The sequence below is a fragment of the Tasmannia lanceolata genome, unplaced genomic scaffold (genome assembly GCF_043159265.1).
Source record: "Tasmannia lanceolata isolate RefF3 unplaced genomic scaffold, GAP_Taslan_0.1 ptg000006l, whole genome shotgun sequence".
In the NCBI taxonomy this organism is placed as follows: domain Eukaryota; kingdom Viridiplantae; phylum Streptophyta; class Magnoliopsida; order Canellales; family Winteraceae; genus Tasmannia; species Tasmannia lanceolata.
This window is the reverse complement of record NW_027518683.1, coordinates 5,857,001-5,876,315: the sequence shown is the minus strand read 5'-3', so window position 1 is coordinate 5,876,315 and position 19,315 is coordinate 5,857,001. Positions and strand designations below refer to the sequence as shown.

Below are 19,315 nucleotides of genomic sequence, written 5' to 3'. Positions count from 1 at the left end.
TAGGAGGAGTTTATCAAGGCATTAATATGAAGTCACGTAAGGGAAGGAAATAGGCAAAGAACTTAGAAAGTTGAAACGACTCCTATATTGAAGGGATTTTAAGAGGTTTGTTAGGCAACTTTTATAAAATTGAAGAGAAGCACGAACTCTCGGAAAACACCCCTTCAAATAAAGGAAGCTTATCTAAAACGTCATGGCCAGGAGTGTAAATATAAAAAACTGGGGTGTTCGAATACACTCCTGTAAAATACTCGACTCAAGGTCCAGGTTTTTTTTTAACAGTACAGTGGGCCCCTTAATGGATGATCCAACCGTTTATTTATAGGACCACAGCATAAATAGGCCATACTCCATGATCCTAAACTTTGATTTGTGAAGGTTTCTATAATGTGAGTCCCTGTACCGCCCAAGAAGTCCAATGCTGATTCAAAATCACGGACAACAGTGACCCATAAATGAATGGTTGTGATCTCAAGATGACCAAGGAAGTAGATCTCATCCACACATAGAACACTGAGCGGAAATGAACTGAGATGGGCTTAAAAAGATGGGAGCCCACTTCAATTCCTGCTGGCCCATTGTGCATGCTTTTATCTACTTGGGCTCTCTAGTTTCAGTTTTCTTCGTAGAACCCTAAATGAGGCTCAAGGAAGGCTGGATGGATAAAAAACTTAGGATCTTCCGATCAAGATGATCATAAAGCCAGTCTTATGGCTTCCATTCGAATCAACGGATCTGATCAAGTAAACAGGGCAAGAGTGGGGCCCAATGTCTTTTAGATTTTACAGTTATACACAAGCAATCATTTGGACCAGGAATGGAAGTGCAAGTGCTCCTTTAACATAGGAGATTAACGTAGGGGGGACTGCTAAGTCCGCCTTCTGTTAGTCTTCGTAGTCCTTTTGGTGCTGCTTGAAGATGATTGCTGCAATGGAATAGGAAGAACTGTTCCTTCTTTGATATCATCTGCATCTGTCATGTTCTGAAATGTTTTCTGCGCCTCAACATAGACTGTAAGATCTCTAATCTGCCACCAACAACGTATTAGCAACCGTTGGATCAGAGCTTTTAACTATTGAAGTATGCAGTTAAAGAGATAGGGAGTGATGCCATGTACCTGTTCTTCCAGATCGATTATTTTCTCATCCCTCAACCTAAATGATAATCCCTCTCTGAAAGAGAACGGAACATGATTATTTACTTGGAAAAGTAATAACACTAACATAATAATAAGATCAAAGATGGGATTAATCCAGCATTTTAGACCTAAGAAATTAGCAGAAATATTTCAATTGGATTTTTGTAGATAATTGTGGTGAAGGATCAAGGATCAGTCAGGTCAGTCCACTATACACGAATAAATATGTGTATTTTCAAAAAAAAAAGAGCTGCAAGGAAGAGACACTACTTCAGGGAAGTCTGTAAGGGCCCTCACACTACTGCGCCATATTGGAATTCCACAGATTTTCTTCATTTTCTCATATTCCTCGAAACCCAAGTAATTCATAATGATGAATGATGATTACTACTATTACATAATGAAAAATCAAAGCACAAGTTTATAGATACTAAATTTAGAATAGAAATTACAATATAAGCAACAATATGACGATAACATATTAATTTTTTAAGGAACTAGGCATAGTGTACTTTACGTTAGTCACTTTTATTTGAGGCTTTAAGCAATACTGTTCACTCTATCTTGTTTCATTTTCTGTAGTCCTGCCTTTTCTTAATTAAATTTTTAATTTTGCCAAAAAATTATACAAAAAGAAAAGAAAAGAAATCCGGATATAATAATTGATTTAATTTCTTCTATATTCCATGTATTTCATGGAAGATAACAACTTCGCTATGGAGAACCAAACTCAGTGACTAAATTACTACAAATTTATTTCAGATACAGTTGGGGCTCTAATAATTAATATTGGTTGTGGCCGCATTTTATATAGGGTATTCGAGAACATTAATAATCAAATAGGGGTTGCTCTACCCATAGCCATGTAACACTTCATCCAACTATTTGTCCTCGTCCGGTCCACGTTTTGGTGCGCACCAGGTTTTATGCATATTTGTTTGGCAAAAAAAAAAGAAGCCTGGCAACCTCTTACTACCACTGCTAGGCTCCCTACCTGTATATGCCATTGTGGATTTGTGGTCATTGCCATTACCATGCCAGAATCCATGGCTGCTGTCACCACCACAATGAATTCAACTGAAGAGATAGAAGAAGTTTTCTTATGCATCTACATAAAGGATGTACCTTGAATAGCATTATGATTCACTTGTATGTACTTTAACCAACATTTCCTTAGAAGGCACTCTCGTATATCATATATCACTAGATTTTTGTATTAAGTATTAGAGATAAGAGAGTATAAATTATCAACATTGGAATAATGCTGGTTCCTGAGCAATGATATAAGAGACAATAAATTTTTTAGAGCATCAAGTATTAGACCCCAATTGTACATTTAAAAGCAGTATGTATCAATTGAAATTTAACCAGAAAAATCATATGCTGCACAGAAATCTGGGAACCTAGATCTTAAACCCATCTTGTCTACCAGTCAACACTGTTGTCATTTGCTTGTTCAATTGACAATTGACATTAAGTTCTCTATGCAATATTTGTACAAAGTTCATATTTTTATATGATAATAAAAGGAAAGCTTCACAAATTACAAGTGTTTAATAAATGAAAGATGAGGAAAGTCAACGTACCTTTCTTCAATTTCCTTGACCTTTTTCCGCCAAATATCCTGGTTCTTCATAAGAGTTCGATTGGTCTAAAGGCAAAAACAAATGAGTATGAGTGGATGCAATGATTTGGATCAACAAGCATTGACAACGAAAATGCAGAAAACTAATCAAAATAAAGTTTTTTTGACATTCCAAATCATAGCTGAACAACAAAACCTACATCTGCAACAATTTTCTTTTCTTCAATACACTTTTCAAGTTTAATTTGTATATCCTGCAGCTTCACAGTCACAGCCGTCTCCACAGCTTCAGAAATGGACCTTTCCCTTTTACTTCTCGCCTCCATCAGTAGAGATTCATAATACTGACAATTTAAAAGACAGCGTTTAAGGCAAAGAACAGATTCCACCTCTCCTGGTACTACAAATTTAGGTTATCACATGAATAAAACATAGAAATAGTTGAACACAAATGGTCAAACTTCAAAGTATAAGAACCATTTGCCTCTGCGAGGACATTTTCATGATTCTCTAAAGAAACATGGGGAAAAAATATCTATTTGTCAACAGTAGAATGCAGATGTAGACGAAAATCATTAGGCTACAAGTATTATAAAAATGGACTTACTTGTCTCTGATTCTCAAGCTGACTTGTAAGCAGATGGTTGTACTCATCCACTATCTGTTGGCAAATTAATACATCAACAAGTGAAAAAATCATATAGGTGAGGGAAACACATCATATTTATCTAAATAAGACCCGAAAACTATATAAAACAGCCAAAAAAATGAGATTGTCAGAAGAAAAAAAGAAGAAGAAGAAAAAGAATAATCACCGCATCCACTTTACTGCTAAACAAAGCACCACTAATTTCAGAATCATCACTACATCCAAGAGTCCCACAATCGTCGTCAACGGATTGGCACCGAGAGTTCAAGTTAACCATCTTGCCAACAGCTTTTGACTGATTTAGTCGGTGAACGTAATTGTCACCAACATAATCCCAAACTCGTTGTGTCTCCAAATCAAGTGAATAGCAATGCTGAGTATCTTTCCAATGCCTGATAGCATGGCCTTCTTTATACCTGAAAATCAACATTGATTGAAGAATCGGTAACATGTTGAAAGGAAATAATATAGTTGATCGAAAGGATAAAAAGTAATAAAAATTATCAGTTTTGGTACATATATGTGCTGGATTACCAGAGTTAAAGCAGAAAGCATCACCACCTACCTACCACATCCCACAAAACCGCAGATGACACAGATCCAGAGATTTTCAGATGTTTCACAGACAGAGCAAGTTGGTTTTTCCGACTGTTGCTGACAAAATCGACATACCTGAAAAATGGGTGTCAGCATACCTGGTATCTACTAAATTATCAGACAGGTGTGACCAGTGTTTAAAAACTCGTTGACTCGGCTTGGAACTCGGCCGAGACGACTCGGCGTCAAGGAGCCACAGACTCGGCCGAGTCCGAGTCATGTCGAACGAGAAAGATTCAGAAAAAAAGAAAAAAACAAGATTCCATGTGCAGAGAGTTGATTCAGAACAAATGCCTTTCACCGCTGCTTAACGAAAATATTTTTTCACCGCCTGGTTTCGTTGGTTGTTTTCACATTGAAACGAAGATGTTTCAAAGAGGAAAAGGTTGTTTCACTTTTTCTCTTTCCTAATGGTTAGAGATGCCAAAGATATGAGCCGTTGGATCATGCCATGCTATCATGTCATATGTGGGACTCAAAAGTTGAAAAAATATAGGCAGGAATTGAATTTTTTAAGGGAAATGATATATTCAGCCCTTTTTTACTTGGGATAGCCCCTCTAATGTAAATGAATAGCAATAAATATATTAAATGGGGCTGTCCCAAGTAAACAAAAGGGGCAGATATCTCACGCCTTATTTTCATTTATTTATGTGCTGCACACGCTACTGCTGGATAGCTATAAAGGCAGGCTGAATCATGAGCTAGCATGGCTACATGTGCTTTCACTAATCAACCAATAAGAGAAGTGATATATTTGATCCTTTATTTCAGTTTTTTTATGAAATCCGTGGAAGGGACTTCGGGAACTACGCCAGAGCTATTTTATCATGCCTCTTTAACCCCTGTTCATTTAAATCTTTGGGAAGTGACATACTTGTCACAATTTTTAACTTGGGACAAGCCCTTCTAGTTTATTTATGACTACTCTTTTGCACTAGAGGGGGCTGTCTCAAATAAAAAGGGGGAGAATATACCTCATCTCTATATTTTTTGTATTTATTTTTAAAAAAAAATTACAACTCATATGACTTGGCCGCCTCAACCGCATTATTGGCCGCGTCCGCGCCGAGTCAACAAGGATTTTCTTTGGCCGCGTTCCGCGTTGTATCCGTGTTTTTAAACACTGGGTGTGACAGTGCATGTCCCTACTCCCTAGGCATTTGATGTTGTTAAAGCATTATGATTTATGGGTATGTTTTTGCTTATGTGACGGATTTTTAGTGTGTATGTGTGCTTATTCTAGATTTTTAGTGTGTATGTGTGCTTATTCTAGTACTTCCGGAAGTTTCATTTTAAATGTCCATGATTTTACAGTATTTCCATCGATTTAAATGTCCATGATTTTACAGTATTTCCAAACATTTCCATGATTTTACAGTATTTCCATCGAAATTTCCATCCGAAACCGAGAAGTGTCCATTTCCGTCACAACCAAAACTGAAATATAGGAACTTGAAAACTTATTAGACTTCTCCAAAAAACTTCCAGAGAACTAAATATTTCTCGAAGGTTCTCCACTCCTCTAAGGGTGTCTTGAGGCTCCATTAGGCATCTAAAGAAGTTTTGTACAGCCAAATTGTCACACCATGAGATATGGCAAGGAAACTCATCATCCCCACACAGCACACACTGACAGGCTAATGAACATTGTTTCTTTGAGCCTATCAGTAGTATTAATCCTATTTCTTACTATCATCCACACGAATCCTTGTAACATGTAGGCCATAACATATCATCGAAGCGCTCCTTGGTAGAGAAGTTTTTCTTACACTAGAAAGATGAGCAGAGTAAAACAAGCTTGCAAAAAAATGTCTTAACTAGCCTGTAAGTTGTGATTGCTTAAAAGAAAATTTTATCCTAACTGCCCCTAAGTACCTCTGCTTTCCATAATAGAATGTGTTTTGATAGGGGTATTTTCTTTTCGAACTTACAAAACTAAAAAAGAAGAAAATAAGCTTGAAAGGTGTTGCATGAAGCCAATTATGTATATTATCTTCATGATAGAATTGCTGCCAATTGGGTGAATGTGAAAGTAAAATTCACTTTTAATGAACATCAAATACCAAGTAAATCCTTTTTTTTTTTTGCAAATTGACATTTTATTGAATAGTGGCTGGGACAAGTTGTCCTCTCCATATTACAAAAGTGGATCCAAGTCCAAATACAATCCGTGAAAGGATTACAAAGATGTAAGAACTATAGTTTCCTCCCTTAAGACTCCTGCTTTAGCTAAAACGTCTGCCTCCTCATTTGCCGATCTTCTACAGTGCTCAATTCGAGGGTTCAGCAACCTTATAAGGTCAAGAACTTCTGCTATCTCATCCTAAAGACACCATGGCCCTTTTGAAGTAGCCGAAGCGCAGCCCACTACATTTGTCGAGTCCCCTTCTACTATTAAGGATCCCAGATTGTTCTCATATGCCCATCGTAGTCCAAAAAGAAGAGCCTTGACTTCCACCTCATTCGCATCACAAATTCCTGCTGGACCCGAGAAAGACATAATGGTAGACTGTTTATCGTCCCTAATTAGACCGCCAATCCCTGTCTTCCCCGGATTTCCTACCGAGCTTCCATCAAAATTAAATTTGAGCCACCCACTTGGCAGAGCCATCCATTTAGGTTTAGGTTTAATTCGGATCGCTCTATCCCAGATGATGGCTCACCAATTCCTTATCAAGTCCCCCACACCATAGGGTAATTTCTTTTTATTCTTAGCCCATGCAATAAGTTCTACTTTGATATCCATCGCCAAACGTCCCAAGGTTCTCCTACGATCTTCAAAGATACGCCTATTTCGCTCCTTCTATATGTTCCAGCCAATAGCATAGGAAAAAGTGGTCCACAGATGTTCACCTATTTCCCCAAATGGTCCTCCTCGCCAGTAGATGAGAAGCGAACTAATTGACCTTGGGCAAACCCAGCACATTCCAAAGGCACCAACTGCTCTCATCCATAATTGATAGGAGAAAGGGCAGTGCAACATCATCAGGTGGTCTAAAGTTTTTTCATGTTGATGGCAGAGGACACAAATGCTTGCAAGGCTGGAATGCCTTTTTTTCAAGCGGTCGCAAGTGTTTATCTTCCTATGTACCAGTGTCCACCCGAAAGCCACTACTCATGGTGGAGCCAGCGATTTCCAGATATGCCTCTTATCGAACTTCTGACCTACATTCAGTTCTGCAAAGAAGGATTTGGCCGTAAACACATCATTCAATTCCGGTGCCCATAATAGCTCATCATCTGTTGATTTAGAGCAATACACCGATTGTAGCTATAAGAGAAGTCGCTCGAGGTCCTGTATTTCCTCATCTTTAAGATTCCTTCGTAGACGAATGTCCCAAAATCCTTTTCCAAACTCTCCTTCTCGGTTGAAATAGTACACCACCATAGCTTCTTGGTTAACCGCAGTCCAATATAGCCTTGGGTAGTCAACAAAGAGCTGCACTTTGCCCACCAAAGGTCTTTCTAGAATCTTATCTCAGTACTCTTTCCCACTTTTAATCTAATTCTCTAATCAAAATCATCCTTGACCGAGCAAATAGATTTCCAAGAACCCGATCCTTTCCCGGTAGTCAGTTTTTTAATAATCCAGTCCCCCTTTTTCATCCCATATTTTGAGTCAACCACATTGTGCCATAGAGCCATCTTTTCATTACCATATCGCCAGAGCCATTTTCCTAGCAATGATTTGTTACGCAATCTTAACTTCCCAATTCCCAAACCAAGTAAATCCTTTGACGAAAGGAGATGCATTGTAACAATAATTCTTAATTCATAGCTTTTAATTGAGATAAATAACTTCACTTTGAAAAGAATCGAGAGGCAAATGAAACTATATGAATAATAAAAGGTTACAAGAGCACAGCTTCACTAGCAAAACGATGTACTTACCGGGCAAGACGAGTCAGTCCATTTCGAAGTGCATGAACACTGAAAAGAATGGTCGCAAACCGTTGTCAGAATTCCACTAGTGTCTTGATCCAATCTCTCTAAACAATAGTTGATAAGAAAGCAAAGAAAACCTAGATTAGAACATCTAAAAAGGTTTCCCCACAAATAAACATGTCCAACCTTGAGGTAAATACAGAATCATAACATAATATTAGAAATGACATTGCCATTCAAAAAAAAAAATAGAAATGACTTTGTTATGATGTTAAATCTTGGAAAAAAGATATTTAGTTCCAGACAAGATAGGATAGGACCACTTGATATGCTCCAAAAGATATTAAATCGTATGCTAGTCCACATCAGACATTCAATTTTTATTTTTTTTGAATGGCAATCAAACATTCAAAAATATAATATTGAAATATTGAATATGCGTAAACATTGCATCTTCTGCACATTGATCCTTAGGGTTACTGGGATTAGAATTTAGAACTGTTAAAGTATAAGAGATAAATACTGCCTTTCTCCAACAGCTTAAGCTTTTGGAGAAGTTGGTAAGTTAACATGGTATCAAAGCCAAAGGTCTCGAGTTCAAACCTCCTGGATAGCAAAAATCCACATGCGATGGTCGGCCCAAAGTGGGACCACATGTGCAACGTGTTTGCCAAGTGGGCCACACGTGCGAGGGAGTGTTAAAGTATAAAAGATAAATACTGCCTTTCTCCAACAGCTTAAGCTTTTGGATAAGTTGGTAAGTTAACAAGACCATAATACAGTATGCTTTCCTATAGGGTTCCACAACCTGTAAATTCCCTGTGGTAAACGATTGATGGTAAGATACTAAGATTACAAGGTAATCAAGTCATCCTATTTTGGTTTACCCTTGAATTAATATCAGTTGTTCCAATGCGCACAATAAAATAAGGCTCAAAACGGTAAAACGGGAGTATTTTGTTAACAGTGTTCCATTCACAACAAATTTTATGGCAGTAAATTTAAAATTTTTTTAGCAGTCCATTTTACAGCAAAGTCCCCTTCTCAGGGGAAACGACAAATATATCCCTATCATGAAAAATGAAAAAAATAGCCCTATCTCATGAAAATGTCCAAAGTACCCCTATCTCATAAAATGACCAAAATACCCCTATCTCATGGAAAGTGATTAAAGTGCTCCTCTTATGGAAAATGCCTAAAATTCCACTATCTGATGGATAATTAAGGGTAATTTGGTCATTTTCCATGAGCCTTGGGTATTTTGGTCATTTTCCATGAGATATGGATATTTTGTCGTTTTCATGAGGTAGGGGTACTTTGGTCATTTTTCATGAGATATGGGTATTTTTGTCATTTTCCTAGAGATATGGAAATTTTGGTAGATTTCTATAAGATAAGAGTACTTCATGTCATTTTCCCATGAGATACGAGCACTTTGTCATTTTCCATAAATAGGGGTACTTTGGTGATTTTCTATGAGATAGCACGAGACTCCCGCCATTGCGGGGTTTGGGGAGGGCTAGATGTACGCAGCCTTACCCCTGCTTCGCAGAGAGGCTGTTTGCGTGACTTAAATCCGTGACCACAAGGTCACAATGGAGCAACCTTACCGTTGTGCCAAGGCTCACCCTCTAAGCTACTTATCCCCACACGAGGGGTAAATAAGGGAGAATACCCCCACTGGAACAACCACCATTCCAAGGTGGGGCTAAAAGAATGTTTTACTACCCCCTATTTAACCTCACTAGAGCAGGCTCATGATAGAAATGAACCAACAAAAACTAGGTCAAATGACCGTCAACTAGGATTGCCAAAAGGAATAAGACGTCTCCTACAAATTCAAAAAAATAAATGACCAAACATTTTCTTTCTTTTTCCTAGAAAATATTTCTTTTTAGAGTACAGAAGGAAAGAGAATGAACCATGTCCCAACCAAACAAATGAAAATTCGACAAACACAAATGACTCCCTCATGTTGATTATAAGCAATGGCATAAGCTTCCTATTTTTAAGGGTTCTATACTGCTCAAAGATCCTATTAAGTGAAAATTCCAGCAAATTGAAGGAATCACCATGGGAGTTTTACTTGATCCGATCCCTGAAATTCCTGAATCGCGGTGTAAGATGACGAGAGGAGCTAAAACACCAATCTGTGCCAATTAGTTATATCACTGGCAGAGCAGCATAGCAATGACTAAGGTTTTCAAACTGATCATAAATAGCCCCACCCACTCCTACTTTACCATGTTTCCATCAATTACAACCATTAGTTTTAGAAGATAACTGATGAAAGGCCAAAAGGGTAATAGTCTTGCTGCATTTTCTTCAATTGAGTCCTATTAAAGCCAAATCTCAATAAGGCATTGTGAGCAAAGAGTTGGAACAGTGCAAATATAACAATTTACTCCATAATGGTGAAGTTCCTTCGCTCAGTAACTTACTCATTTGAGTATATATGAATGGATCACCGACTAATTTTAAGGCAAGGAGATCATCTCTTTCAGAATGAATGCATTAGTTAGACATAATGCCTGAATAGACAAGTGAGAATTTTCATAATCCATATGAGGAACCAAGAATCACAGTCCTTTGAACATGTTGTGCCAACCCTTTAAGGTGATTCAGCTACTAGTGGTCAAAGATTGGTCTTCTAGTGGTCAAATATGATGTGCAAATGAGAGTTCGCAAAACAGAACTCTGTCATCCTCATGGGCATGGAAGATGGAAATTTTATTGGCTCCAGAGTCTCCTCAAAGATGTGGACAATTGCATGTATAGAAAGGACGGTTGAGATGTTTAGGTGGTCAGTTAAATATCGACAAATACAAGATCTAGAAAGTTGAATTTAACAAAACATCAATCATAAATGGGAGTTTCTCAATTGTTCTACAGGCAAATAAAGATTAACCAATCTTTTATCATTTGCTAATTCTGAGAATTCCAAACTAAAACGCAGGGTGTTTAGACTCTAGCTCAACCAGTTAAGATTTTGTTCTTCAACCTTGAGGTCATAGGTTCAATCCTAACTTACCTATCAAAAACAGTAAGAGCCAGAGAAAAAGGAACTGTACCTAGGCAAACAGGGCAAGTGGGTAATTCCGTAGATCCCGTCGGTGGACTACTAGCAATCTCTGCCAAATCTGTGTATTCTACGCCAATAGTAAATAGTATATGACAGACCTCTGCCTGCACAAAACAACAAATGCATCCAGTTATCTGAGTATTTTGAACACGCGAATTTCAAATCAAGAGAGAAAGACATAAACAAAACTAAACCTCGGCAGAGGGGAAACGCCTGCCATTGAAATTGCGATAGAAGTTATCGGCGATCTTCTGATCATTGAGATTAATCAAGACGCTATGGCGATCGTCCACCGCATCGTTTCTGCAATCCCTATCTAGGTCAAATAAAATAAAATAATTAAAAAAAAATGACAGGGGGCTAGGGTTAACCTGATAATTTGGATTTGAGAGAAGTGGTCAACATAAGAGCCACAGAAGATGAGGAAATCATCGGAGGACATGCGGTTGGGCACGGCGAGAACGAAAAGAAGAGTGCCACGTCCTGCCTGCAATTTTATCAAGGAGAGAGATAGTGGAGTGAGTTTTCCATTTTTCGAATTTGAAAGGAGAGAGAGAGAGAGAGAGAGAGAGAGAGAGAGAGAGAGAGAGAGAGAGAGTTACGGGAAGGAGTTCGGGAGGGTGGGAAACGTTACGATAGAGATGGACGATGCCTCTGGTTTCTTGGAATTTATTAGGGTTAGGGTTTGCAGAAGAAGAGTGATGGAGGACGCTTCCTTCTGCAAGTTCCATGTCCACTGTGTGGATTCGAAGTCTAAACATGGCTCCAGAGAATGGCCTGGTTTGATGATGATGAGAATATGATCCAACACCGTCTTATGTTTCTTTTTTGAGATATTTATACTCGCAAGAAGAAGATAGCTGAGGGAGGTGGGCTTCATCATGAAACAAAGCACGCAACATCTCTGGGCCCACTCTTATCTACGGGCGACTTTAATGAGGCTTGATAGGAGCCTACTGGGTGGAAAAAGGCCTAGGATTGGGTCGGGTTGGTCCAGTCGGGTTGGAAATCGGGTTGGGTTGGAAAATGGGTTCCTCGGGTTGGGCCGGGTTGGCCTCAACCCGACCCGAGTTGCACCCCTAACTCGTTCTCTTCTACATTAGTCAACTATGCTCTCTTTAGCATTTTGGGGAAATGATACATTTGCCAATGGGTGCGTGGGGGATATTCCCCTCCCAGCATTTGTGTTCAAGATTGTGTGTTTCATTATGGGGACCAACTGATTTCGATCCACATACATCCTCAAATAAAATACCATAATTCATTTTTTGTGACAACCAAACAACATTCCATTGAAAAAGACCAGAAAAATTGATTTTTGCACGTGTTTGCCGAACGCAATTATATTGCTCGGAGCATCTGAAAAAATGTAATCTGATTCTTAATTCCAAAATGAGAATCAAGAGAATGGTTGTCGAATGCAACCTAAGTCTCTATTTACTTGTTCTGGTTAGTTTTGGGGTGCCATGTCATCTCCTACTTGTATTTAGTTGCGTCTTTTGATCCAAACTACTAGGAGACTAGTTGCATCATCACTCTTCATGAAACTACTAGGAGACTAGTTGCATTATCACTCTTCATGTGGCGTGACTTCTGTCTCCCATCAAACATCTTGAAAAAAGAAGATTTTTTTTTCTACTAGTAGAGTCGTGGGATTTATCACTTTTCTGCCTCTGTATATTGATGATGACACCCCTACTACCCCTTATTTCCTTAATGACGCTCCTCCGCACCATAAAGCTACACCAGTTGACAACCAAACACTACTTACCACGACTCTACGAGGAGACTACTTCACTATTATGACACATGTTGAGTACTTCGTTCTAATTCGGATGTTTTGTAGAGTCTATTTATATGCATGGAATGTTTGCTCGGATGAGTAGTCTCACAATGTAATACAAGATCCACAATCTCCGTTTCGAGAAATTATATGATGAAAGTGTACACAAACACGTAAGGTGGTACAATGGAAGTACCAATCTTGATGTTTGATCCAACAGCAGCTTCTCAAAAAGTGACCTCCGTCGGATCAAATATGAAGGATGGGATGATGTGTATGTGTTTTGTTACTTTTGTACGCCCTGTCATCATATAATTTCTCGTCAATCTCACATGCACGTCTTTCTGTGGGACCTAAAAAATGCCTTACTATTGATCGTGAAAGTAGCCTTCTGTGCAGTTGATCACCAGATGGATTAGTAGGCCCACTTATCTCACCAGTTACGCTTAGCAGCCCAAATCCGCTTACAACCAATAGGCTTACTTCGGGATGTGTTATGTATTTTCTATCTTTATTTTTAATGGTTTTTCTCGATTAACATTTTATAACTTAAGTTCACAAAGAAGACTATTTGCCACTTAATTGCTACACAACATTTCTTTCTTTGATCTAGAATTATGTAAGTGGTCTGTACAACTTATTCAAAGTCCTGCAATTTTCTATGAAAATGATATTTCCCCCCTTAAACGGATAGAATCCCCCCTTTTAACGGTTTCTGTGAGAATGGTTCACTGCTTGAGGATAAATTCACCCCCTTCAACATTTTTCTTTGCCTATAAAACTTAACGAATAACCTAGGGGTGGGGGGCACTACGATGTCAAAAGTAATCACAATTTCCATAAAGGCTCTCAGAACCAAATTAAGAAAATAAAAGACAAGGTGAGTTAGTGCAATTATGAAACATGGTAGTGCCAATATCAGTTGCCTTATTCAAAGTTTTGTGTTTTCTGGCCCAAGAGAAATACAAAGAACCAAATACTTCCCTGCTCACTGAAGTATGAATCAACTAATGACCACATTATACAATAGAGTTCCATCACATAATAAAGATGCAATTGATTGGGCATGATATGAAGATATCTATCATCATTCCATTACTTACTGAAAGTAGTCACTTAACCTGACCATTCTCACAAAAGGTAAAATCCCTACATCATGAGCTAAACCATCCCAATGGAGGATGACAGGGTGGTGCATCATTGTTCATTCAAACCCCGAGCTTCCAACAAATCCAGAAGTTTACAAACAGCTATCGACATTACTGTATCAAAAATGCATCAGTGTCTAATCCGTCACAGCATGCACAAAAAAGCACATTCACTGACACTCCGATAATAGCGAGTAACATACTACAGAGGTGTGTTCAACCCCTGCTCTTCTCCTACTGCTTCTCTGGATTGTCCGGATTTTCTTCCTTGTCAGGGTCCTCCTCTTCTTCCTCTTTCTTTTCTTCTTCTTCCTCGTCTTCTTCAGGAGGATCAGCTGGCAATGGAGTGGGTAATGGCGTCTTCATTGGGCTAAATTGTGGGAATATATCAGGTCTCCGTCCAGGCTTGGGTCTTTCCCACTCCTGCCACGTATAACGAAGACAGATGATGGTTCACAAAAAAAAGTCAAACTAAGAAATATCACAGTGAAAGGTTGAATAAGAAGCACTTAGGAAAATTAATTGAATCTAGACAAACTTAGTAACAATTCAATCAATAACCAAGATTTTTAACGGTAAATGAACCCCTTAAATGCACACATGCAAGACCCAGATACATGTACTTTGCATATACCAAACAAGCTAAGCCAAAAGCAGGCAACATATATAATAATAAGGTGATCAAAGGTGAATTAGCATCAGGCGTGGCAGCAGTAATACATATTTGATTGACATTTGCAGTCTGCACTCACTTCAATTAGCACAACAAAAGCAAACCGAAGTATCGCTGCTCTGCAAGAACAGCAGAAAAAGGTGATGGCAATAGAGTATTTGATGGCTGCATCTCACATGCTAAAACTTTCATTCCATAGGATGAACAAGGTTAAACTATTAGAAAGCTTGGAACCAACAAGATTAGCTAATCTACTCGTTGGATTTAGTGAAAAGGTTGTTGCTTAGGGTTCATTTCTTCTTGATAAAAAACGGTCAAGTGTTTGCGAAAAGGACCCCTCAGAGCATAGGTGCAGCCTGCCCAAATGGTCATCATCCTCTTGTACATTATTAAATCTTAGTCCTATCTTCATGAGTTCCATAAACACCTAGTAACCAGTATTTGGTGTTTATACCGATGCTAATACCTGGACAAGTAACAATCACTATTGGCATTGAACCGAATGGTACATTCCTCACAATACAGATGACAAAGAAACCAACTTATGTTCTTGACTAGTGGATTTGAACGTGTCTTCTTCGAGGATATCATTCCAACCACACCACTGTAAATCATTTTACAAATTACCAAGTCAAGTCAAGGCACACGACAGAACAAACATGTTGAAGGTTCCGACAAGCTCTACAAATGTTACACTTGTAGAATGTTGATACCTATATTACAGTTCTAACCAACAGCTTTGTCCATAATCAATTTGCATGTAGTTAGGGCACATATAGAACATAAGCTGTGAGAGGATCAATGTGAGTTTTATTCTATATCAACTCAACTTTCCATAAATAAGTGAAACTTACAGTACAACAGATGTGATAAGGCTTGACACCTAAATTATAGTAAAGAGAGATTCCTTGTCCATAATGAGGGATTGAATACTGAAAAGAATATTGCAGGGACAAGATTACTCAATTTTGGGAAGACTAATAGCACTCACTAATGTGCATTTATACACTAAAATGATAGGGTTTTTTTTTTTTTTGAATCGTTACACTAAAATGATAGTACAGAATACAAAGATGTTGAAAAGAAAAAAAAAGGTGAACATACAGTACAACTGATGTGATAATACCCGACTCCTTTGAATCGTATTTTGATTAGAGCTTTTTTCTTTTCCTTGTTTTTCAGCCTTTTTTCACCCCCTCCTCACTTATTATGCCCTCTCCAGTCTCTCCAGCTCCCACCCACCCTATCCCTTTCTCACCACATGATAAACTAAAATTTTCGTGGAAAAAATTTTCATGCCAGCCAAACATGGCCTAATAGCGCATTCACCCATCAAGGTTTTGTCAAAATCAAGCCTAATCACATCAAGCGGTGGGGACTTCCATGTTGCAATTTTATTAATGACATGATTTGAAAGCAATTATTGGGAGAGGATAGTAAGTATTTATAGCAACCATGTTCAAGGAACTGGTTAATCAGGGAACTGGGCTTAGCATGACGAAAACACTGTATGCCATGACAATACACGATATTTTATCAAGATTGATGAAATATTGATAACGTTATTTGTAAAACCGAAAATGACAGCAAACACAATAGCCTCCACGACAACCCCTTCATAGCTAAATTATTAAAAATCAAATTAAGCCACCGCATGCCCGTAGGAGGCCGAAAAGGTTTAAAAACACTATAAAAATCATAAAAATAAATCCAAGGTCATCCAAGAGAGCACAATCCTTCTTGATATAGTGAATAGCTGACGGAGATTGTGGGTCCATCATATAGAAACTCATAGACATGAAATGGGCCATGACCAATGAAAAAAAGGGGCCTAATGGGACCATATGGATAATGCTATTAAAAATGCACTCTATGCATGTCCTGGGATGAAGTGGGGTCGTGGTCATACTTCTTATCGAAAAAATTTAATGAATTTTAATTGAATTTAGGTTGGTTTTAAGTGGGTCTATAAGGGGGGGAAAGTGCAAAACATTTTCAGGTTCAATTGTTTACGGTGACTCTTTGCACAATGCTCGACTAAGATAGAGGTCGCCCGTTACCCATCACCATTCCCTCTGATTTTTGAAGTTACGATTTTAATGCAGAGAGTTGGAAGCACTAGAACCGAGTTTCATGAGAAAATGGATCAGGATTTTCAATTCTAACACAGTCCTACCAAATTGTCCTATAAACCTTACTATGATATGACCTAGAATTTCTCCTCAGACCAGCCATTAAGACCCATGTAAACTGCAGGTGTTTTAGTTTTTTGCCAAGGCTCTGATGCTAATTTCATATAATAAGAGATAATATTTGAAGCAGAAATGAATCAGAAAGTTGAACTAAAATTAACTAGAACGGTACCAACCCTGTTTGTTCAACGATTAGAAATTTAAAAAAAAAAAGGTAGATCATAAACCTTCAACACTATTGTACAAGAAAAAAGATAGGGGGCACACTTCATGCAAAAGCCAGCCGCTAAATGGCCTTGGCTAGCAAATCCCATGTTTTTACTTTGTTTTTTTTATTGTTTTTGATGTTCATCACTTTAAGAGACAATTTATCATTGAGAAAACACTTTGGGGATTTTCATATAAACAGAAATAACATAAAAAAAAATCAAAATAAAACAGTTTGTGGGATGGGTTTTGCTACCACACGAACATATGCCCCCCTCTCTTTATCTTAGTTCTAATTTTCTGTTTTGTCATTCTATTCAATGTTCTAGACTTATAGCATCGTATTAGAGCAGGTTTTGATCAAGATATAAATCAGAACCCTAGGATCAGATCAAGAGTAATTTTCCTTTTTTCAAGAATCGATGGTGAATGCTGAAAACACGGCCTTCTTCATAGAACTTCAAGAGGGTTTTCAGAAAAAGGAAACTGTAAGTGTGAGATGAGTTGGATAGAGCTACACACCATGAAAACCTAGATGATCCATGATAGACATTCAACAACATCTTACACATTCCTTTACAATCTATCGTACAACATGAGGGGATATCCTTGTCTTAGGCCTCTAGAGTTATCAAAAAAATCCTTAAACTCCTGTTTAACTAAAGTGGAGAAACATACTGCTGGAACGTGACAGTTAGCCTATTTACTCCATTTCATCCAAAATGTTAGCAAAGCATACTCAACAAAGCTAAAAAACCCACACAGTCATAGACTCATATGCCTTCATCATATCAACATTTTAGATAATCCCAGCTTTATATTAATGGAGTCCACACATTCATTTGACAGAAGCACATTATCTAGAATATCACACTCTTCCAGAAATACCCCTTGGAACAAAAAGAGAACAATGCCTAACACCACCTTGATCCTTACATTTTCAATGATTTTACAAAGGTTTCCTACCAAATTGGATATTGCATCTTGGCACATTCTTTTGGGGTATGCCCCAACCATTGAACCTTAACAGTCGCCTAAAAGGTCTGGAGGTCATGGGATCCCAATGCCTTCCATTTCCATGAGATTGAATAGAGCTTCTTTATGTTGTCCTGGTACTCCGCAAAAAGCATTTCTTAAGTTTCTTTCCATCATTTCAAAAATCATGGAATTCCACCTCCTTTTTCTCAATAATAGAAAAACATAATTAAGAGAAGCAAACTATAAGAAATGATGAATGAAAAGTTTATACAAAAGATAAATCCCAACAACTTGATGAATGCCAGCTGCAAAAGCTACACCCTAAACATGCATACAAATCAGTAGTTGTAAGAAACAGGGAGGATTCTCTCCCACAACTTATATCAGGTATAATGGGATCTGAAAACCAATTTGAATCATTGGTCCTGAAATCCCCTCTTTCGCTAAAGATTCTAACTCCATATCTCTCTATTGGAGAACACGAAGAAGAAAAGAACTCCTCACAGATATCGAAAATCCCCTCTTTCGCTGAAGATTCTGGCAGCCATTAAAATTAGCTTTATGTATGGCCCCCCCCACTTGGTTGACACTTATATCTTTCCACGACTTCATCCATGCTCGATCTCATGATTTTTGCGAAATGATAACATCTATGTAGTTATTCTTAAACCCTAACATTTACTTTGCAATTTAAGAGGGTAAGTAGACCAAGAAATCTGACTTGATGTAACCAATTTCCCTATCTAGTTCCAATTTCAATTAATCCAGGCATAAAGAAAGAAAGCAGGAATTAGACATAGAGGGGGGTAAAGGATGTTAAAACCCTAATTCGATTAGAAACAAAAACATAGAGCAATCAGCAAGTATCCAAGAGGAGAACTTACGATGGGGAAATCGAGAGGAGAACGACGAGTCATCTTCTCTTCGTCTGGAGCCATGCAAATGACCCGCAGAGGAGGAATAACATTTCTTCTCCGCACACCAGAAGGAAGGGAAGCCTTAGTTGTTATCGGCAGCCCCACGTTAGAGAGAGGCAATGAGAGGCACCAAAACGCCATCGCCTTTCTCTCTGCCTCTATCTCTTGCCTTTTTTGCCGCTTTTCTTGCTGGATGGATCATGATTCATGGATGATCTTTTGGGGATTTTAATCTATCAAGCCTATTTTATGGTTGATCTGGACCGTTCATCTCATTGGCTTTATATAACTTAGGTCCATGGTCCAAAAATCACACGGGTTCATGTATCTTTATATCAACCATAAATACATCTAATTGTAATTAGGATTCTTTGGCCAGATTTGTGGGGAACGTCTTAGATGAATGACCCCCCACTCAACAAAAGAGAGGGCCCACCTGAATGAGGTTTTGATGAATTTATAAAGAAAACATTGGATT

The 19,315-nt window shown here is 38.2% G+C and overlaps 2 protein-coding genes across 2 annotated transcripts; both read right to left on the bottom strand.

The window, feature by feature from the left end:
* Positions 1 to 691: 691 nt before the first annotated feature.
* On the bottom strand, positions 692 to 11,816 carry BRIZ1 (zinc finger (ubiquitin-hydrolase) domain-containing protein). The gene is made up of 12 exons (XM_077381804.1): positions 11,542 to 11,816; positions 11,311 to 11,426; positions 11,134 to 11,242; positions 10,929 to 11,043; positions 7,864 to 7,961; positions 3,938 to 4,044; positions 3,539 to 3,788; positions 3,331 to 3,384; positions 2,924 to 3,067; positions 2,725 to 2,789; positions 1,118 to 1,172; positions 692 to 1,027 (listed from the first exon to the last, which is right to left on the bottom strand). The coding sequence occupies exons 1-12, from the start codon at positions 11,698 to 11,700 to the stop codon at positions 869 to 871; spliced, it is 1,431 nt and encodes a 476-aa protein (XP_077237919.1). The 5' UTR covers positions 11,701 to 11,816; the 3' UTR covers positions 692 to 868.
* Positions 11,817 to 13,629: 1,813 nt separating this feature from the next.
* On the bottom strand, positions 13,630 to 19,053 carry LOC143879425 (uncharacterized). The gene is made up of 2 exons (XM_077381803.1): positions 18,805 to 19,053; positions 13,630 to 14,293 (listed from the first exon to the last, which is right to left on the bottom strand). Exons 1-2 carry the CDS (start codon positions 18,976 to 18,978, stop codon positions 14,105 to 14,107), a joined length of 363 nt encoding a protein of 120 aa, XP_077237918.1. The 5' UTR covers positions 18,979 to 19,053; the 3' UTR covers positions 13,630 to 14,104.
* Between the last annotated feature and the right edge of the window lie 262 nt (positions 19,054 to 19,315).